General features: G+C 48.0%; 2 protein-coding genes across 2 annotated transcripts; one reads left to right on the top strand and one right to left on the bottom strand.

Annotated features, from left to right (window-relative positions):
- Positions 1-8: 8 nt before the first annotated feature.
- On the bottom strand, positions 9-10,659 carry ANKRD54 (ankyrin repeat domain 54). Its single transcript, XM_017823309.1, has 9 exons — positions 10,362-10,659; positions 9,985-10,032; positions 7,770-7,868; positions 7,248-7,319; positions 6,795-6,842; positions 6,554-6,678; positions 5,580-5,687; positions 835-4,898; positions 9-385 (listed from the first exon to the last, which is right to left on the bottom strand). The coding sequence occupies exons 1-8, from the start codon at positions 10,657-10,659 to the stop codon at positions 4,824-4,826; spliced, it is 873 nt and encodes a 290-aa protein (XP_017678798.1). The 3' UTR covers positions 9-385; positions 835-4,823.
- A 108-nt stretch (positions 10,660-10,767) lies between these two features.
- Positions 10,768-20,579, top strand: EIF3L (eukaryotic translation initiation factor 3 subunit L). Its single transcript, XM_017823422.1, has 13 exons — positions 10,768-11,049; positions 11,134-11,182; positions 11,293-11,503; positions 12,117-12,196; positions 12,441-12,502; positions 13,849-13,918; positions 14,633-14,706; positions 15,513-15,684; positions 15,946-16,100; positions 16,877-17,047; positions 18,014-18,511; positions 19,512-19,592; positions 20,327-20,579. The coding sequence occupies exons 1-13, from the start codon at positions 11,017-11,019 to the stop codon at positions 20,363-20,365; spliced, it is 1,695 nt and encodes a 564-aa protein (XP_017678911.1). The 5' UTR covers positions 10,768-11,016; the 3' UTR covers positions 20,366-20,579.
- Positions 20,580-21,767: the final 1,188 nt, after the last annotated feature.

Genomic DNA, 21,767 nt, shown 5'->3' with positions numbered 1-21,767 from the left:
TTTTGGGGAGCATGTGAGCAGGATGGGCAGGCACTGAGTTTCAGTTGGGAAGGCTCTGGAGCCAGGAGGGAATTCCTGTCTGCCCAGTAACAGCGTACATGCTCCAACCGGTTTCTCAGCTCAAAAGCAGAGGTGAAGCAAAGATGTCACATCCTTGATATAGTTAGATTTAATTAAAGCTGAAGGAACTTCATTGCTGCTTTCCACGCAGCCTTCCCTCCAGACTGATTAGCATTCTGCAGTCTCTGCTCCTAGCTTCTTGCCTTAATTAATGACTCCTTGCTTGTATTTTCTTTCCTACTTGTCATCACCCCGGCTGATGAGCTCATCTTTAACACTGGAGAGGCTGGTTTGCCACATTAGCCGAGTACTGCCATTCCAAGAGCTGAAACAGAGATGAAATGGGAGAGGTGTGAGCAGGTTGAGGCTTTGTGGCTAGGGGTCGGCACCATCTCCTCTCTGTGGAGCAACTTAGTCCTGCCAACTGTGCACTGGTTCTGGTGTCTGGCATCTCCCTGGCATGTGTGACATGAGCCCAACACTGCTGGGAGGTGTCAGACCCAGATGCCAAGAAGCTCATCGTGCTTACACCCCTGCATGCAAATCTGGCAGTCCTGGAGTGGGAATTCTGGTTACTTGCTTTTGGGTTTAGCTGCTGGTTGCTAATCCACAATCAGCCTTAGCAGGTTGACAGCTGATTATGTTAATTCTTCCAACAACCACATGACCTCTTCCCCTCTCAGAGCTTTCAGAAAAAAACCAAAGGAACGCTGTTTGCCATACCTCTTTTATCAGCTTCCTAATCAAAACTTACTGACTCTTCCACCTACTCACCCCCTAAGCCCTCAGCTGCCTAGGGCTGCTCTCCCACGTGGGCCAGGCACACCACATGAAGAAGGCATCTTTCTGTAAGTACCCTCCTGTGATGAAGGAGAAGAGATCTGTCTTGCTCACAGAGTGAGCAGAGGAAGCAGATGAAAGGGTGGGAGGTTTGCCAGAGATGCTTCATGGAGTTTGCCAGAGATGCTTCATTGGGCTTCCTTAGCAGCACAGGTAATTGCAGTGCTGGATTTGGAGTGTGCTAGAAAGGCAAAGGTGGAGGAAATAAAGGAATTCAGATGTCAGAGATTAATTATTTCAGCCGCTGAAGAGCTGAACAAACTCTTGATGTTCGCACACATTACAGTGCACGCTTCACATTCGCTTGCATGGGTGAGTGGCTGCTTCAGAGAAAGGCCTTTTGCTTAGCAACATCCATGTGGCTTTGCTGGGAGGTTTTGTTCAGGGCTGTTGCTTCTGCTGTGAGTCCTCAGTGAGACACAAGCAGGTTTTCAGTCTTTACTCGCTGGCTTTGGTACCATCTTATAGCACAGCAGCGGCTGTAGAGCCAGGGAGGTTGCTGCTGGGTTCAGTAGCTGGGGATTCAGCACATCCCTGCAGAGCCATGCTCTGAATGAGGAGGGGAAATGGAGGGTATTTGGAAGTCAGGTAGGGGTGAGGGGGAACAAGGCCTAGAGTCAAGTCCCAGTTAATATCATGGCCCTGAGGACAGGGATGCATCATTGCTCAGGAAGGGATCTGGGAAGTGCGTCTGATGGTGTGGTACAAAGAAAATAAGGAGGTTGAACTGATTATAACAGCAAAACAAATAGCAGAGGGAAACCTGTGCTGTTGTTTCTATTCTCCATTGCTGCAGCAGACACCACTGGGAGATGCAGAAAGCTGCCACCAGCCTCATGGGTTGTGCAGGGAAATCTGTGCATGGAAATCTGTGGCCCAGGGTGCAAGGATGGGGGAAATAGCTGCTGGGAGAAGCTGAAGTCTCTAGGCCAGGAGCAGCAAAAAAACCAAACAGTGCCAGTGAACAGCTCTTAGCAGCGTGAAGCCACCGTCTCCTCCTCCCCTGGAACCTCTTCTTTCCTTCTTTCCCTCCCCAGCACCTAACTTGTTCTAGATACAGCTGCTGAGCATGACAGGGTAGTTAAGGTTTTGGCAAGACCGGCTGATGCAAAGAAACATAAAACTTTTCTCCATCCAGTACCAAACACATGATATGGCTCTCAGCAGCCCAGTGCTTCATTCCCGAGGCAGGAAAGCAGAACTAAGTGTGGTGATTCACAGAATGTGATTCCTACATGATACAGTTTTTTCCCTACTGAAAACCAGATACCCTTTTGTCTTTCTTACCTGGTGTTACTGTTAAAGCAGCGGCAAAACTTCCTATAACCCTGCTTGTTTTATTATTGATCGTCCTCCCATGGAGGGAGCAGTGCTGCACAAGAAGCAAGATAATTGCTCCTGGCTGTCTGCAGCACCCCCACCTTTCCCCTGTCAGGAGCTGTTATGAAAAAAACAGTGCCAGGTGAGACAAAGGCTTGAAGAGCTGTCGACAATATCACGTGTGCCGAGGCTAAAAGCTTCACTCTGAGTCCCAGCTAGATGTATTCCCGCTTTGAGGTAAGCTTCCAAGGGGTGTCTAGTTAGCAGACAACATCAGCAACTAAAATAACTGCAGAGTTAAAGAGCATTTCAGCCACCTGCTCTTTGAGCACCTTAATGGTCTCCTCAGCAACAAGGCTGTTGAGGGCAGAAGCGCTGATAGCTGGGTGTATGTGGACACCAAGACTAGGCTGTGAAGACAGGAAGATATAGGGTAAGTAAAGGCTGGACATGAAAGTCACCTGCTCCTTACACAGGGACCACACTGGAAATTCTCTGCACTGCCCAGATGTCCCTCCCCAGTCCCTCATCCCTTTGCTGCCTCTTCACAGCACAGTCATTTTATCCAGCATGGGGCAAGGCACAAATTCAGCCACTACCTTCCCACCAGCTCCATACCTTTGCAAGAGTGCAGAAGCACTGAGTGCTGAGAATCTCTCTCCTCTATTTGTTCAGTTTTCACAGCAAATGCCTAGATTTCAAGTTTGGATTTCTTGTCTGTGGGAGTCAGGATCAGAAAAAGTCAGTCAGCAACCATGTACTTTGATCTGCAAACAGAGCAGTGTTTGAATTCAAACAATTTTGTGTTGTCGCTTCTGATTTCGGTACCAGCTATGACAGTAGCAGTTACCAAGTCCAGTGCTGTGCATGGGGCCTGGAACATACAGTAAAGAAAGAGAAATGGGCTGCTCTGAAAAAGAGAATTTGGCTGAGGAGTCTTAAAAGGCTGACAGGATTTTATTGAAGTTCAAAATACAAAAAGGTCAGATTGTCTCCCACCTCCTCGGCATCCTTCCCATCCAGCACATCATAACAAAGTACCACTATTCATAGTGACAGCTCCAGCCCAACCAACCACAAGACTGCTGGTCCCAGTCATGTTCTCCAGCACCTCATGGGTGAACTCATCTAAAAGCCATGCCTATTTCTGGTATCTCAGCTTTGAACACAGAGGTCCACTTAATCTCTTCCTGGACAAGAGGCAGATATCAGAGAGCATGCTGATCTAAATGTCTCTGAAGAATGCTCCAAACTGTGGCTGCTGCATGTTTAAGCTGAATCCTAATAAGGCACTCTTCCAAACAGTGATTTCCAAGCTGTGGAATGGGTATGGCTAACAGCACTACCATGGTGTGGTACACAGGTAGGAATTCAGATTATTATTGGGCATGTTCCTGCTCCCTGCTGCTGTTGGCACCCTACCAATGGGATTTCATGATCCCTGCTCCAAAACAAAGTAATCTAAATCTTCATTACTAACCACAGGGGCAGAAGTGAGAGAGCAGCAAGATCAATTCACTGCATAGCTGCATCACTTCAGACTCCCAGCAGAAGTCATGATTTGTTTCTCACACTGCACTTAAGGCTCTGCATGACAAGCAAGAAACACAGGATTGCTGACCAGTGGGCTTGGTGCTGCTGAGGCAGACATAAACCCATATCCATGCCAGCCCAATAATATGCTGCACGTGCAACACCTGTCACAATGGGACCCCTTGCCTGAGACTGCCAGTAACAGGAAACACAAAAGTCAGTTATGGTGGGGGTTTTTTGCAAGATGTAGATGTCTACCTAAAACTATGTTAAGATTGTCACCCCCCAAACCTTATTCTTGCATCAGGGTAGCTCTGACCTGCTAGCTGTGTACCTGGGTATTTTTTGCAAGTGTTACACTGTAGTATCTAAGCACTAACTTGCAGCAGTGATTTAAAAAATGAGGCCAGCAAAAGCTGTATCCCATTTGTAACCAGACAATCAGATTCTCTGCCCTCTGACCACAGGCTATGGGGAAGGTGAGGATTAAGCCTCAGTGCATGTCTCTCAAAGCAGTATGTTTGCTCAGCTGCTAGCATGCAGAATTAAGCGTGTGTACTTCTCACAGCACAAAGCCTTCTGTTGTCCAAGGTATTCACTTTCTCTCTCAGGCAATTGAGCACTATGGAGGTGGCAAAAAGTGCCCGTTTCAAGCATTTCTATGATGCTGGCCAGCTGCTGAGTGCACTAGTCAGGGCTGGTGACTGTACATGACATCAGCCACCACCTACATCAAGCTGAAGTACTTAGAAGGCGGTAAAATATCTCTGGAAAAGGTATTCTATTCATCACCAGCCCATCTGATAAAAAGTAGAGCAGTTCTTTTACCCCAAAGTCACAGATGCGGCACTCTGTTGTCTCTTGCCTCTGTTGTCCAAAGCCTGCTGCCTCCCCGTGAGGCAGCTGTGGCAGCACCAACAGGAACAGTCTGAGCACCACTGGAGAGTCAGTCTGGCAGGAAAGGCCGCTGGCAGCAATGTTTATTCAGCGATCTGGGAAGCAAGCTTCAGCTTCCTTTTTTTCTCTCTAAGGCTTCTCCTGCTGCATCAGGAAGATGATTTGGAAGCCCATTACCTGTTCTCCATCTTCTGCATCTGCAGGCTGAGCGATGTGAAGCTGGCCAGGAGGTCTGTAACCTCATCCACCTGACAGAAGAATACAGCTGGCTGTTAGGCAGGGGAATGCAGCTGTACAGCCACTCGCCACCATAGAATAAACCGCGACACAGCAGGGACTACCCCTGAACTAGGGTTGCCAGTAATGCCCGTGCTGAGCTTATGCTAGGACAGGATCCCTTTGGTCCCAACAATCATGTAGAAGGGCTCTTATCCTCATGATCAAACAAGCCCTAATGTAAGGCAATGGGAGTTCTTCTCATTCCTCAGGAGGTCGATGCTTAACCTCCACCCTGTGCGATTTAGCCAGTCCTTAAAATAAAAGCGTGTTGCTGCATTACCTAAAACTCAGTGGTATCAGGGCTGTTTCCTCTAAGCTTATTTCTAAGGGCCAATTCTTTGCAGGAAAAAAGCAAACATGCCTTGCAACCTGGTGTGGTTGTGCTGATCCTGGCCTTAAAATGACTGTGCCCTCAGCCCATCTGATGTTCAGCTTCTCTCCTGAGCTGCTAGGCACAGCAATGCTTTCTGCATTTTGAATTCCAGCCTAAAGGAGTACAAGTCATCACGTAACTTGCCCACTTGACCCAATGTGAACAAAAACATTTCCATAACCGTGTCTTTAATGTCGTCCACTGCTCATGCAATTGCATTCTCCTACACACAGGAGCCACAACACAAGGTGAGTCACAGTAGCTCAACGACACCTACCTGCTCCTTTGTGCTTGTCATCTGTAACCTGGAACAGAGGTCATCCAGCTGTTCCTTTTGCTCATGCCTCCCCAGACGGTCCAGGTATTCCCGCAACATCTGGATAATCTGAAACCAAGAGGCATAGAAGGCAAACATCAGAGAGCTGCACCAAGCTGAGGCGTTTTTACAGGAAAAATTAAATTGCACTTAGATCACCAAGTACACAGCCTTGATGCTGCAGCACATGGCAGAGTACGTGATCCTTAGAGAAGAACAAATGCAAAGCAACTGCACAGCACTAATGGCAGCACAAGAGCCCAGTGAGTCACCAGAGGCATTCATCAGCCACAGATGGACTACTTGTGATCCTTATGTCTGGTTTAGGAACAGGGAAGAGAGATAGGCCCAGCTGAAGCAGCATAAGGCTTAGCCCCGAAAGCATCAAGCTTCTCTTTATGGCTAGCTAGCTTCCCTCACTGTGAGGAGCAGGGACTTCCCACACCAGCAGGATCTGCTTGTGCACAGTGGATGAAAATCCTTGTGGCTCCTACAAGGCTCCTGATGTGAGGCCCATGCCGTGTTCATTTGTAACCTCACAACTGCTTTCCTATTCCATGGCTCCACATATTGGAGCAGGGTAGACTGTTCTAGAAATACAGAGTCCCTGCATGTGCACACCATAGCTACAGCCTCATGCTGTGGTCCCTCTCCTGCCACAAGGCATCTGTCTTACATGGTGGTTGAAGAAAAGGAGTGCTCCATACAGCCCGAGAATTAGGATATTCAATGCATCCTTGGCCTACCAGAGCCAAGGGAGGTCCTGCAAAAATTTAGAGTAGAGATTGGGAAAAAGGAAGGTCTCTGAAAATGGAAGGGAAAGTCAAACTCTCCCCACAGTGGTTAAGAACCTACAAACAGGTATTTAAATAAAGGGTGCAGGATGCTGCCAGGGGCTGCGCCACCTTACCAGAACATGGCACTGTTTCTTTTACCTGTTTCACTTCCAGGCGTACGGCCTCCAGGCTGTGGGACAGTCCTTCCTGCAGGATGTTCAGCTTCGATTTAGCGAGGTGCAGTGGGGTTCTGCCAGCTCGATCCAAGGCGTCAACTCTGGCCCCTGTAAGATGCACGAGCAAGGACAGAAAGTGAGATTTGTTGTCAAGATCAACTGGGGAGTATCAACAGGGCAGGCAGGAAAGGGACAGGCTGTAATTGTTATAGAGGAAATGTTACCTCCGCGCAGCAGCATGGTGATGACAGGAACATGGTTCGTGCAGGCAGCTGGGGAGGGAAAACACAGGACACACAACTCAGAGGCACTAGCAAAAACGAGTTCCTGCTCAAGCGTGGAGCTTGCTGCTTCCCAAAGGCTTCTTTGCCATGGGAAAGAGGAACAGCTCAAATGCTAAGATAACCTCACACTCAAGCCTGAGTACTCCCTCTGGAACAGAGCTTGCGCTCCTTGGGGCTGGCAGAGAGAGGGAAATTGATTCTCTCAAACCTTTTTTCTGACCCTAAACTTTGTGAGGAGTGAAGCTAGTGAAATTCAAAGAGCCCCTTCTAGGTCCTTAAATCTGGGGATGCATACTCTGAGGCACAGGGAAGAGGAAGGTGGAGAGGAAAGGAACAGTAAGGTGGTGTTCACCTCACCTCTCTTCATGCAAAACTCATCTCTGTGGCACTTACCCAAATGTAGGGGGGTGTTGCCCAGCCCATCTCTCTGGTTTGGGTCAGCCCCATGGTCCAGAAGCAGTTGCACTGGAAACAAGGAAACAACCACATCAGTCCCTTCCCTTTGCCCCACAGGTCAGGCCCATATGGGCCACAGGTCCACGTTGCAGCCACCAGGCTGCCTTACAGGTGCTTCTCTTCAGCTCATCAGCTTCCTTACTGAGACAGGGAACAGGGGTTTGTGCAGCAATGCAGAAGGACCCAGCTCAAAGTCAAGCAGTGCCACTGCCCTTGGGCTCTCTGAGGGGAAGAATGGGGTGGAAGGACACCCTTCCCTCTGCATCAGTACAGCCCTAAAACTGGGAGGTCCTGCTCCCCCTCCAACAGGGGGACATGGGAAGCCCTGGGGCCAGAGTTCAGCTGGCAACTTTGACACAAAAGAGCAATCTCTGTCACATGCTGAATCAAACTAAAGAGCATCCTTTGAAATCTCTGCCACAGAGAGGTTGTAAGGCAGAACTCCCCCTCCCCACTCACCGATGTGATCGTTGCCATTGCAGGAGGCGAAGTGCAGGGCGGTCCGGCCTTTGTCGTCCGCAGCACAGGGATCAGTTCCATCCTCCAAGAGTTGCTGCACTGACAGCACCAAGGAGGAGAAGAAAGCAGGTAAGCTGAAGGGGCACCTGATCAGAGAGGGGTAATGCTATCTGCTCTTCTGGGGCAGATATATGTGCTGTCAGCTGCCAAGTCAATGGGACTTGAACCAGCATCCTGCTCAGCAGAATCAGCTGAGGCAGCACAACCTCCACCCTCTGTTTCAGCCTTTACCACCTTCCACATGTTGCCACAAAAGATAAGTCAACAACTAATGGCTAAGGATCCATCTAGCCAAATTTTCAAGTTCCAAGGACAATCTGCAGCAAATGCCTAGAGTATAAAAAGACAGGAAGGTTGTGGGGCTAACTCTCAGCTTTACTCATCTGTATCTCAGGCACTTCCCAAGCTAGAGTTAGCATCCTGTGCTTACTACCCATCCGTGGGCTTTCCCCATAGATTTGCACGGTCCTTTTCTGTGCCTGTGTAAAGTTTTCACACCAACATGGACTCGTGGTCAAAGTTTCACAGTGTAACTATGTCTAGTGAGAAATGCCATTTTTTCACACCTGTTTTGACTATGCCCCTTCCCTTTTGCCACTCGGTGTGGCAAAAGTATGGGAATGGTGGCTACAGTATGGGTAGCAAGCAGGGGAGCGCACCGACTCTACAAGAGCAATGCAAAGAGACCAGTAAAGGTTGCAAAGATTAGGTACATAAAAATAGCATCTATTGCAACGTGGGTAAGAACAACTGTAAGGGTTATTACTCCTGTTGTTTTGAGATCACCCTGACAGGGTAACCCTGATGAGTGCATAAAATAGAGCTCGCTACGTAGCTGTTAAAAATGCTGACAGGTTCACTATATTTTGAGATATTTAGCAGCATATCCTGCAACAGCCAAGACTGTCAAGTACTGGAGACAGAAACTAGATAGCTCAGACCACTGAAAGTCACTGTTCATCTCAGCTGCCAGAGATCGAATTATAGCCACATTTGAATTTCCTCCTGTACACCTCCTGCTTTAAGTGTGGCACAGAACTGAAAGGAACATCTGAAAAGATGGAAGTGGCGTTAACAGGGGATGTCTGATACTCCAGAAGAAAGACAAGGAGACTGGAGTGCCCCCAGTGAGAACCATTAATGGGGAACACTTTAGCTAGTCCTCCCCTGAAGCCAGTAGGAATGACATAACCTCTCCCACCCAATGCCACCACAGCAAACAGCAAAGATGTTTACTTGTTGATGAAGAATAAATTAATCATCAGGCACTTTCTCAAGTTGCAGAGTGCAGAAAACACATCAGGATTGTAAATAGGGGAACCTGTCTTTCACATCCAAGATGGATTGAAACCGACTTCCATAAAGCCACGTTCTTTCATTCTTGCTCTTGACTCACTGACTGAAGCCCAGCCCTTCTGTACTGACAGAACCCACAGATGAACTTTACCCATTAGTTTGTGAAAGAAGGTGTATTGTGGGGCTGAAGGACCTGAAACCTCCCCCTGATCTGGTGGACTGGGATTTTCTACAAGTCGAACAAGTTTCCAATTCTGTTCACTGACTGGCCTGATAAAAGGCAAGCACAGCTGAGGGGACAGCACAGTCTAAAGAGGGACAATGAAAAGGGGCAGATATTGTTGCTGGACACTTCATATCAAACCCCACCTAATCCACAGTCTAGAAAGGTAAAGAGAGTAACAGATAGGCCATGAGCCCTCTGTGAGTTCACTGTGAGAGGCAGAGTCCATCTCTGGTCCTGGTTCTAATCTACTGGGTCACACTGCCTCATCTTACAGGGCATGGCTTAGATAATCACAGCTTTTCCACCTTAACCAAAACATTACTCTCTTGCTGCTTACAACTGGGCAAAAGGTACATTTTAAAGCAGCTGGAACAGTGTAGTGCGGATTTAGCTCGAGGCAGTTGGTAAATTAACTCTATGAACCAGCTGCAGTGAAAAAGTGAACACTATAACCAGCCCCACTCTGATCAGAGAATGAAACTGGGCTCCAGAAGAGCATTTTCTAGATCTGAAGCATCTAAACCACCACGTCCACAAACTATCAGCACCCATTTTGTCCCCTCCTAAAATAAGAGTCCTTGACATACTGCCCTTCCAGAAAGAGATCCCAAGTGGGACTGACAGAAGCCTTACCTGTGTCTAAATCATTGCTATTGGCAGCTTCACGCAGCCTTTTCAGAAAGCAATTACTAAGAAGCACAGAAGAAAAAGCTGCGTTTCCCTACTGGAACATCCCATCCTGGTGCTCGAGCCCAGCTGTGGGGCCAAATCGCACTGCTGCTCCTGGCTCAGGAGAAGGGGAAGCTGGAGATCAAGCCACCAGGTAAGAACAGCTCTCCTCGTGTCCTCCGGAAGCCCTCCCACTTCTGACCGGCACCCTCCTCTGGCAGGACCAGGGATGCCTTCCCAAGTCGCCCCCAGAACAGATCCGACCCCCTTCCCATGCGGAGCCGGCCGAAGGCAGAGCTGTCCCGGGGTGGGACAGCGGCTCCCCGCCGCCTCCTGCTCACCGTGGGCCTCCTTGCCCGTGGGCCCCAGCCGGCGGTGCAGGCGGGCGGCCCTCCGCAGGCGGCGGGCCGGGATCTTGCCCGCCGGCTCCTCCCGCTGCCACAGGACGTGCAGGTACCCGAGGGGCGCGCCCGCCGCCGGCCCCAGCGGCAGCCCGGGCTCCAGCAGCGGCAGCCCGACCAGCGGCTGCGGCTCCGGCTCCAGCTCCAGCTGCGGCTGCGGCTGCGGCTCCGACTCCGACTCCGGCTCTGGCCCCGGCCCCGCGCCGGGTGCCGCGCCGGCCCCGCCGCCACCCTCCATCTCCTCACGGGCCGGGCCGGGGGAGAGGGGCGGGGCGTCACCATAGCAACAGGGCGGGCCGTATGCGCTCGACCAATGGGAGGCGCCTCGCTTTCTGCGTGCAGCCAATGGGAAGGGCGCAGGCAAGGAGGAAGACGAGGAGAGAGGCGGTGACCAGGAAAGCCTGACGGGCAGACGCGTTCTCCTATCAGAGGGAGGGACGGACCACAGGCAGCCCATGGCGGCTCAGGGAGCTGAAGACGGACAGTTGCTTTAACCAATGGAAGTGATCAGCCAGCCCCTCCGAGCCCCGTCCTAGTGCGCGCCCCAGGCCCGCGTTTCCGGCCGGAGCTCTTTCCGCGACGCGCCGCTGCCGCCATGGCCTACCCGGGGGAGGACTACGACAACGAGGTGAGGGCGTGGGGCGTGGGGCGTGGGGCGTGGGGGGCGCAGTCGGGCTGTTCGCGGGTACTCACTGCCGCCTTCTTCCCACAGGCCGCCTACGACCCCTACGCCTACTCCAACGACTATGACATGCACACGGGTGAGTGCTGGCCTGGGCCGCGCTTCCGCGGGGGCTCCGGCGCCCGGCTGGGTCTGTGGGGCCGGGCCAGGCCGTGCGGCGGCTGCTTCACTACTCCACCTTCCCCGCAGGAGACCCGAAGCAAGACCTGGCCTACGAGCGCCAGTACGAGCAGCAGACCTACCAAGTGATCCCCGAAGTGATCAAAAACTTCATTCAGTATTTTCACAAGACGGTGTCAGATCTCATTGACCAGAAGGTGTACGAGCTCCAGGCCAGCCGAGTTTCCAGTGATGTTATTGACCAGAAGGTGTACGAGATCCAGGACATTTATGAGAACAGGTACAACACTATCCTCCCTGCAAGTGGGAATCACTGTTTAAACTGGGATGAAAGTGCACCCTGCCTTTAAAAGGAAAGGCTTGCCAAATCTTGCTGCTACCTGTGTTCCAAACTTGGGCTTTCTCTAAAATAGGTTTGGTTTGGTTACTGGGGGGAAAAACCCCATATATTTCCAGCCTGTTAGGCTAACATAAGTATAGGTGAGTTGTGACCCCTCTGAAGAAGAATATCAGCCCTGGCCTAACAGATATGGAGGCTACAAAAAGGAACCTTAGTCATGCTATCCAGGCAGTTTGCAGAAAGCTGTGAGGTGTAACTTTTGTGTGTGTTCCCTACAGATACTCTTCCACTCGTGCTTGTAGCTGTGTCACCTTGCCATAAAGAAAATGTGGAAGTAACAAAGTAACATGCACGGCTGTTCCGTGACTGAGGGATAAACTGAAGACTAACTGCTTAGTTTGCAGTTCTTGTTCTTTGCCTCAACACTGGAGTTACAGGGGGTGGGGGTGGTGCTCAGCCTTCATCAAACCCAAGGCGCCTCTGTTGTCATCTCTAACTCCATCACTGTCATACTGAAAAGTGGTTTTTCATACCACGTGTGCTTGTCTTTCAGCTGGACAAAACTGACAGAAAGGTTTTTTAAGAACACCCCATGGCCAGAGGCTGAGGCCATTGCCCCTCAAGTTGGGAACGGTAAGTCTTTTTCTTTGGTTGTTGGAAAGAGAAGGAACTAAATCCTTCTGATCCATGGGTGAGCAGGTGCACAGCGTTGCTGCCGCCTGAGTCAGTTGTCTTTGTCCGCTCTGGCAGCTCCTTCAGCAGGTGCCTGGCAAGGAGTCAAACTGCGAAGTATCCTTATGTGCTTCCCTTTATGATTGTGGCAGGAGGCTAATAGGCCTTGTGGCTTGCTCATGTCCCTTTCTGTCATCTTTTCCAGATGCTGTTTTCCTCATCCTATACAAGGAGCTGTACTACAGGCACATCTACGCCAAAGTCAGCGTGAGTGTTGGCCCTTTGTCTTCCTGTGGATTGAATGCTGGTTTCTTTGTGCCAGCAAACTTGACAAATCTTGCTGCCACCACAGTTTCAGTGGTCCCACAGTTTTTGCAAGACAGGATTTATGGGTTTGTGAGCTGTAAGTCACATTGCTTCTAGGGAAACTTAGAATTCTTGCCTTTTGTTAGTTTGGTAAGGATTCACTGATTGCTGAAAAGCAAGAAAGACTTGACTGTTTGTCTGAGGCTCATTAGCTGTCTCTTCAGGCTTGGTTATAATGAGTGTGCAGGATTCCCTGATAGCTCAAATGAATCGGAAGACAGATCTGAGTTTTCAAGAAGCTGTTTGTTTCTGACATTCAGTGCTGCTCAGTGAGTTAGTTAGTGAGTTAGGGAAGAAGGAGGTTTTGGGAGCTAATTGAATTTACATTTTAATTGCTTTTTTTGTGTGTTTCTTGGTGACTCTTTGTTCTTCAGATGAGCAGGTGGATGAGGGGAGTTTCACAAGAGGAAGGTGCATTATTTGTGATTAAAAACCCCTCATGGGGTCAGAGTGCTTTGCAAAGAGGGAAGTATGGATACCATAAAGGATACAGGAGGAAGAAGTGGAAGGAATAATGCTCTGTGAAACAAAACAAATCCCTCAGGTTTTTTTTATTTAAGCTGCTTTAAAGTCAGTGAGAAAATCGCAGTACCTGGTTTTTTAAGGAAAAAAGCTGAACAGACACATGACTTACGGGGCATATAAGTAATAACTGCAATTTTACTATGGACCAGAGGGTGGAGAAATGAGCACTTTAAAAAGTGCTGTGTTAATCCAAGGCTTTAGCAGGAGAAACTGGTTTCTCAAACTGTGCTGTTAGTGGTTCTCAGACTCAGTGTCTCCAGGCTGAACAAGAGAGAGAACTCTAGGAAGAGAGTGATTCCTTACCAGTAGGTCAAAGTGTTAAGAAATGCTGTCCAGAAACAGAATTGTTGATTTATTAAGGCCTCTCATAAAGGGAGAAGGAAGGAACGCTGGTGAAGGTATAGGAAGTTCTTAAGTCTGGGCAGCAGAGAGGGGAAGAGGGAAGGTTAATGCACAATATTCACAGGAATTTTGACTGCTCGATTGTCCTGGGGGAAGCTACCTGTACAGGAAAAGTCAGCCCTGCTCTATGGGACAACAGTGATACAATTTCAGGCTTTCTGGGTGATGCTGGTGGATGTCCTAGTTGAATACTGGCTTTAACACTTCTGAAAGAGCCCCTCCACTGCTGTGACTATTCAGTGTCCTTTGTATGCTGTTGTCCATGAACTTCCCTCTTTGGTGCTCAAAACAAAGCAGACTGTGCTGACTTCTCATTGCAGGGGGGGCCCACACTGGAGCAGAGATTTGAATCCTACTACAACTACTGCAATCTCTTCAACTACATCCTCAGTGAGTTGCTGCAATCCATGTCTAGTTTGTTATTTTTGGAGAGGGAGAGTGGATGGAGAGGGTGGAGCTGGAGAAAGGGTCAGAAGAACTGCAACATGTTTGTGTATAGATTGCAGAGGGAGAAGTAGTCTACGAGTTTTCTGTATGTTTGAGTTTGCTGAATGAAGAGCAGTTTGCATCCATGAATTTAAAACCATAAAAAGCAGAAATAGTTCCCAGTGCTTTCTGAAACACTGTAAAGAATAAAACTTATTTAGCTTTCTGTCTTCCTGAGAACTGCTTGATCTACTTTTATTAAAAATTAAAATGAAGCTAAAGAAAAATTAAGCTAAAGGAACTTGCAGTGTTTTCACAACTGTTTACTGTTGTTGACTCCCCTTGGAGCAAATTTTAGTGTTTGTGACTCCCTGCCAGGCTTTTTGTGGAGATTAGATCAGTTGGGATAAACCCCTACAGTCTGTGTACAGCTTCTGAGAATCGCTGCTGCAGAGCCGTCACACTTTAGAGATTAACCCTGTGCATGTTCATAGTCTTTGAAAGTGAAGGCAGCTGAGGTAGTAGAAGCTACATATCACAGCCCTACTGGAAGCTTCATTCATCTACTGCTGCATCTCCCATTTCAAGGAAATTCTTGTGTTCTTTAATTTATCTACTCCTCCAATTCTGCCACTGTTCTTGCTCAAGGTATTGAGCCTCTCATCTATTCTTCTGCAGATGCTGATGGCCCTGCTCCCCTGGAACTGCCCAACCAGTGGCTCTGGGATATCATTGATGAATTCATATACCAGGTATGTGGCTATAAGTCTAGACCATTTTGGAGTGGCTTTGTCTTTATTAGTTGTATGAATTTTCCATCTCTTCTCTTGCTGTGATTTTCATAGTGAGGATACCACTGCACGTAAAAAAAACCTTCGGTGAGCTCTTTAGGGAGTCCTGAACTTTTGTGGATATTTCTGTTTCAGAACACAAGTTTTGTGTTTCTTAGTCAGTTGGGCCTTTATGCTTGCACTGAGAGATTGATGACCTGCTTTGAAATAAGCTCTCGTCTAAGATCTTAACATTAGGAAATATTTTTACACTTATTTTTCTGAGTGCAGCAGTACAGATCTCAAATGCTGTTGTTTTTTCTCTGTAGATTCTTTTATCTGTAACTTTTTACTATAGAACTGCCTGTAATTCCTCAAATGCTGTCTTGTCAAGCTTAACGATGAAAAAAGGGATATGTGCATATATAGAAAAAAGATGTGTGTATGCAGACTCATCTTCTGATTTGGTCATTCTCTTTGCTACCTGTTCAGACAGCAAATTTGTGTTTAGTTGCCTGTCCTAATTGTCTTAAGAGATATTTCTCTGCTTCAATCTGTTTTCTGGCCTTTTCCCTTTGTACTGTATCATTTTTTCCCTACGTGCTTTAAAAGTGATATAATTTACCATTTTGATTTCCAGGTGATCTCAGACGAAACTCTTTTTATTTTTTTCATGCAACTTTTACTTTATTGTATTGCATTTGTGTGAGCAACTTATAATCTTAGTGCACTCAGCTGAGCATCTGCAAACAAGCTGTTCATCATTGAATCTCTGCTTTTTCCTGTAGTTCCAGTCTTTCAGCCAGTACCGCTGTAAGACAGCCAAGAAGTCTGAAGAGGAAATCGACTTCCTTCGCTCCAACCCCAAGATCTGGAACGTCCACAGTGTCCTTAATGTGCTGCACTCTCTGGTGGACAAATCCAACATCAACCGACAGCTGGAGGTCTATACAAGTGGAGGTGAGCTAGCTGGGTGGTGCCAAGCAGCACTGGTGTCTGTGCTGCCTTGCTTTGATTTGACCAAACTCAGTTAACTTGGTTGGGAGCTGGATCAAACCCATTATCAAGGATTGGATTGGCTGGGACCAGGTTCTGTTTGCCTTAGCTGAGAAGTGCTGGTGATACATTAGAGGCCTTGCTCCTTTTGCCTGTAAACATAGAGGTGCTGAAAGGCAAGCTTGCTTTCTTGGAGGGTGTCAGCGTGGTTCCTTATTTTCCTAGGTGACCCTGAAAGTGTGGCTGGTGAATATGGTCGCCACTCCCTCTACAAGATGCTGGGCTATTTCAGCCTGGTTGGGCTACTGCGTCTGCACTCTCTGCTGGGAGATTACTACCAAGCCATCAAGGTGCTGGAGAACATCGAGCTCAACAAGAAGGTAGTACAACATGTTCTAAGCCCTCTCTTGCAGTCTTCCAACTGCCTCTATTCAAACACGCTGGTGAAAGATTGCCATAATGAATCTTCCAGCTGAGGATACTGTTTGTATCTGCTGTAGTTGTCAGGAGTTTGTAGTTGGGCTCAGCTGGAGCTTTGGCATTAAATCAAGCCATATGATAATGCCTGATGCTGTTGCAGCACAATTGCCTAGTTTTTTAGGGCGTTTGCTGTGTTGGGAAGGCAGTGTTGTTACAGGGAATATCATTGGAAATGTAAGCAGTAACAGTGGTAACTAGCTGAACACACTGTTCCTGTCTTTGTCAATGGCTCATTCTTGTATTTTTGGCTTTTGTTCTCACCATGCCTGTTCCCACCTTGTGTGGTTTTGCCCTAGAATTGGGTGCTGCTTGTGGCTAACTGAAGTCCAGCAGCAACGTGGGCTTGGCCCAATATTTGGCACAGATCTATGTATGTGCTGTCTGGCACAGGATGTGGAATGAAACAGGGGGAAAGGGAACTGAGCAGACCAATATTAGGCACACTGCATGAGTTCTCTGCTTGCAGGAAGCTGAAACTGGAAAACATAGGAAATGGGATGATCTAATTAACAATGAGGAAGCTGCTGCGGGGATGGGTGGGAGGTGAGGTATCCTGAATTAACCCTCTCTTTTCTATATTTGGGAAGGGAGTGAAAGCAGAGGTGGCTGGGTTCTGGGTAACAAGTTGTTTGGATTGTCTCCCCTCTAACATTGCACGTTGATTCTTCCTTCTCAGAGCATGTACTCCCGGGTACCCGAGTGCCAGGTGACCACCTATTACTACGTGGGCTTCGCATACCTTATGATGCGGCGTTACCAGGATGCCATCCGTGTCTTTGCCAACATCCTGCTCTACATCCAGAGAACCAAGAGCATGTTTCAGAGGACGACCTACAAGTATGAGATGGTAAGAGATAGAATAGACTAGACTTCCCAAAAGAAAAAGCTCTTCTTTCCTGCCCCTCCTCCAGCACCTGATAGCCTACGCTGAATAGTCCAGCCTTATTTTGCTGACAGTGGTGACTAGGCATCCTTTGAACTCCTTTGCCATTTGTGGCAATATTTCCTCTTAGCTGTGTTAGTAGTTACTTTGGTTGTTCCCCACACTGTTGCCCCAGCTCCATTTGCACTCTCCCCCTAGACAAGGTTGTTACTGAATATCAGCTGCTAATGATTTTCTTGTTGACACTTCTTCAGACTGAGTCATGTTCTTAGTCCAGTTCTGTGCTTCAGGTTGCTACCATTGTTGGATATATTTCCATTATCTGATAATCGTTCACAGATATGGCTGTAACAAAAGTTCCTTTCTCCTTCCACCTAAGCTGTCTCTGGTGCCTGTTTTACCACCTGCTGCTGCTGTCTTCTTTTCATCCTCATGATTTATTTCTAACTCTGTGTAGCTAAATCCTGCCAGTCTTAATTCTGTGACACTTCAAAAATTTGATATGTCTCTTTCAGCCACACAGCTGTTTCATTACACACTCAGATAAATCTTCCTTCACAGTTTTTGCTTCACTGACCTCCCTGATAACTATCCCTTGCCAGAATATGGCTGTTAAACTATCTGCCTTCCCTTCTCTGCACTTCTTTGCACCAAAGCAGTCAAACCTGCTTCTGGCCATCCGGGTTCTGTATGGCTCTGGATACATTCATTCTGTACTTTCCTTTTGTCCAGCCCTCTTTTTCACTGGTGAGAGCCTTGATCTGTTTGCTTTGCCCAGAGGTACTGCTTATTGTGCTGTCCCCCTTGAGCATTAGAACCATCAATGCTTCGGGTAAAAGTCTGTCTCTGGAAAATGCAGCTCCCGGCTCCCTTCAGCACCCTGGAGCCTGAGCACACTGTCAGGCTGACAGGTTCTCCTCTCTGTCTCAGATCAACAAGCAGAATGAGCAGATGCACGCGCTGCTGGCCATCGCCCTCACCATGTACCCCATGCGCATCGATGAGAGCATTCACCTGCAGCTGCGGGAGAAGTACGGGGACAAGATGCTGCGCATGCAGAAGGGCGATGCACAGGTCTATGAGGAGCTCTTCAGTTACGCCTGCCCCAAGTTCCTTTCCCCTGTGGTGCCCAATTACGACAACGTGCACCCCAACTACCACAAGGAGCCCTTCCTGCAGCAGCTCAAGGTCTTTGCTGATGAGGTTCAGCAGCAGGCCCAGCTCTCCACCATCCGTAGCTTCCTCAAGCTCTACACCACTATGCCAGTGGCGAAGCTGGCTGGCTTCTTAGACCTGACAGAGCAGGAGTTTCGTATCCAGCTGCTCGTCTTCAAGCACAAGATGAAGAACCTGGTATGGACCAGTGGCATATCTGCCCTTGACGGAGAGTTCCAGTCCGCCTCTGAGGTTGACTTCTATATTGACAAGGTTGGTATCTGCCCTTGCTGGCTAGGAAATTCTTTCACCCAGGAAATTGTGGAATTGGCAGCACCTGGTCTTGCTCCATCCTGTGTGAAACATCCCTTCTTCCTTTGCCATGTGAGGGGCTTGGCTGCCCACAGTGAAGTTGTAGTCCTGGCTTAAAAGGAGTGTCAATGGGTAAAGACTGATGGGATGTCACAGACAGCTTTGGCAGTCGGCATACCTAAAAAACAAAGGTCCTAAGTGTCTTCCCCAGGACACAGAGAACTGTTTATTTGTCAGTGTTTTCTGGGAGGTGACAATTAAGTGACAGTGCTGTCAGCGGGCCAGGTGGAATTGTCAATTTCATAGGTGTCCCCCACATCTCTCCTTTACTTCATGAAGCAGGGATGTTTCTTGGTCATGTTACAGATCCACTTTTCATTGAAGGAGCATTTATCTCTGGCTAGGAGGAATCTAAACATGAGGTATATGGACATGTCACCATACTGCCGCTGGAGCTCCAGCAGCAGAGGGCGTAGCAAAGAGTCTTGGAGAACTTCATTTTTAGAGAAGACAGCAGTAACCATTAGGTTTTTTGCTAGGAAGGAGACTAGGTTGCCCCTTGTTCTTGGCTCTTAGAGCAGAGCTCTTTCTGCAAGGTCTCATGCTGTGTCTCAGCCTAGTGCTCCTGTTATATAGTGTGACTCTTAGCTGCTGAAAGAGAGAAGCATGAATTGGGCTTGGAACTGTCAAACTGCTGCAAAGAGAGACAAAAATAGGCAGAGTGTGCAAGAATGTGAGATGTGAATGCAGTGTGATTTGGGGACCCATGACAGGCAAAGGTATAGGGAATGCTGCCCACAGAAAGCTGAATGGTTACTGTGGTACTAGCACAGGTTAGATATGCGTGATGCTGAACCAGGGCTGGAGTGAAGCCCCTTAGTTTGCTCCTCATGTTTAGCAGTTCTTGTTGTCTCCATGCTAGCACAGTCCTTTTCCTGACCTCATGCTGTTCTCTTCCCAGGACATGATCCATATTGCAGACACAAAGGTTGCTCGACGCTATGGAGATTTCTTCATCCGCCAGATCCACAAGTTTGAGGAGGTGAGGCCCGGGCAGCAGAGCTGTGTAGCTCTCTAAGAAACATGGAGCAAGCATTGGGCTGTGCAGGCCCTAGAGTAGCCGTGCTTGGGTGAGACAGCTGTGTGATTCCTTGCTGGGGTGAGCCCTTGCTCTGCAAGGCACTGGGCAGAGGCAGGTGTTCTAAGCAGCAGCTGCTGGCCTTTGAAGAATGGTATGTTTTTCTGTGAGAAGTGCTCATTTGAGCCACAGTGGAAAAGGAAGAGGGTTTTACTGTCCAAGGACACTGACTCCATTGTCCCGAGACTATTGCGGTGTTTCTGTCAGTAATACAACCAAAATCATAACTCTAACCTCATAACTATGGCTCTAGAAAGTAGCCTCAAAGATTCCAGGAGCACAGATGACCTCAGCATTGTGCTTGGCCAGGAGGTGACATTCTGTCACTGCTCCACTTTCCCAACAGAGGCCGTTGTGCACTGGAAGCTTAGACAGCAAAATCCTGAGATTTGGGGACTTGAGCAATACAGGGTTGTGATACTAGTGCTAGAAGTTTGCATCCTCTTTTCTCCCCACATCTTCCTTTGCTGTCTTGGAGAGGAGAGTTTTACTTGTTCCCCTTCTACTTCACACACTGCACTTGCTCTCTTTGTCAAAGAGTTGGAGGAGTAGAAGCATTGAATAAAGTCTGCTGAGGGGAACAGTAGTGTATGTGAATCACTATGTATTTTTCTGACATTTGCTTTCTCTAATTCCAGCTGAACCGAACCCTAAAGAAGATGGGCCAGAGACCCTAAAACTTCGGTGGATGCAGTGCAGACCTGGGCAGAGAAGTGGGTGGGAGAGATTATTCTCTTTGTGTTGAGGGAAGGGAGCTCAGGGTTCTGGCATTTCTGGAATCTCCTGTGACTCTGAAGGGTTTTTGTATTTAAATATGCAGACTTGTTTGGCTCAAGCTATCTCACCAAGGACAAGATATCTAATAAATTGGTGGAATTTTTCTGGTGAGCATTTGGTATCTGATGTACTGATTTAGTTTTCCTCTGTGGAAGAATATAACTGCATCTGGAGACATAGGCAGCTGCTGTTGGTTTGTGCTCTCTTTGGTCCATGCTGTTGCAGGTAACAGAAGGGAGCAGATCTCTTTCAGGGCCCTGTACAGTCACTGTGCACAGCAAACAGGGAAGGCTGCAGAACTGGTTAACGGGGAAAAAACGAGCTGTTCCACAGTGTCTTCACAGAAAGAGCTATTACACCACACATTGAATAAGCCTGAGTTGTAGCTGCTTTCCTAGAAGTTTGCATTTTTGCCTTTCTACTCCTCTTTTTAGTTTTAGTTGCTAAGATGTAGAAACACTCTAAAAAGGATTGATGTGTTTTTGAAGGAAGGGGAAGGATTTTTGTAAACATTCAACCAGTATTAACTCTCATCTGATGAGATGTCCTTGCTGGAGGTTGTGTTTTATTTCAGCACAAGTGATGCCCAGTGAATTTCCAGAGAATTCAGTTTCTCTGGAAAACTCCCTAAGGGCTTTTAATTTATTAAAACTCTTTAAATGCAAATTTTCCCAGCTCTCCAGCCACAAATTTACAGTGCCTTGAAAGAGGAAAAAGTTGAAAACTAGCCCCATAAAGGGAAATCAAGGACGTGTAAAGAAGGGGAAGAGAATGCAAAGAATGAATCGCATCCCTCCACACCCTCTCTCCCCTCTCCTCTTGGTGTCTTTAAATAGTTTGGTGTTTGAGTGGTGGAAACAGGTGCAAGAGGAAAACCTGCATGTGTAATAGGAAAGCTACACAAAGCGTATTTCAAATACACCACCTGCCTCTCTGTACCTCTCCCTATTGTTCCTTTCTACTGAGAGAGGGATCCTGGCAGCCCAGTCTGGCTCTGTGTGTGATTCTGTTTAGAAGTGGGGAATAATTAACCTTTGTTGGATTATATGCTGTTTGAATGAGCGTCAAGTTTCCAATGTCCTAGATACTGCTCAAAAGTAAACTGTTTTCCACCACAAAGTCAAGTATCCTGGACGGGCAGGGTACAGGCTGCACAGAGTGAGATTAAATGGGCAATTCTTGTTGGCCTTCTAGCTGCTGCCATTATTGTTATGGATGCTAAGAACTTACTACCTCCAGTTCTGGAGGGTTTGAGGCAGCCATACCATTAAGAAGTTAAAAGACTGAGATGCCACTGCATTG

The sequence above is a fragment of the Lepidothrix coronata genome, unplaced genomic scaffold (genome assembly GCF_001604755.1).
Source record: "Lepidothrix coronata isolate B3197 unplaced genomic scaffold, Lepidothrix_coronata-1.0 Scaffold102, whole genome shotgun sequence".
NCBI lineage: Eukaryota > Metazoa > Chordata > Aves > Passeriformes > Pipridae > Lepidothrix > Lepidothrix coronata.
The sequence above is the reverse complement of the archived record's forward strand: the minus strand, read 5'-3'. Positions and strand labels throughout refer to the sequence as shown.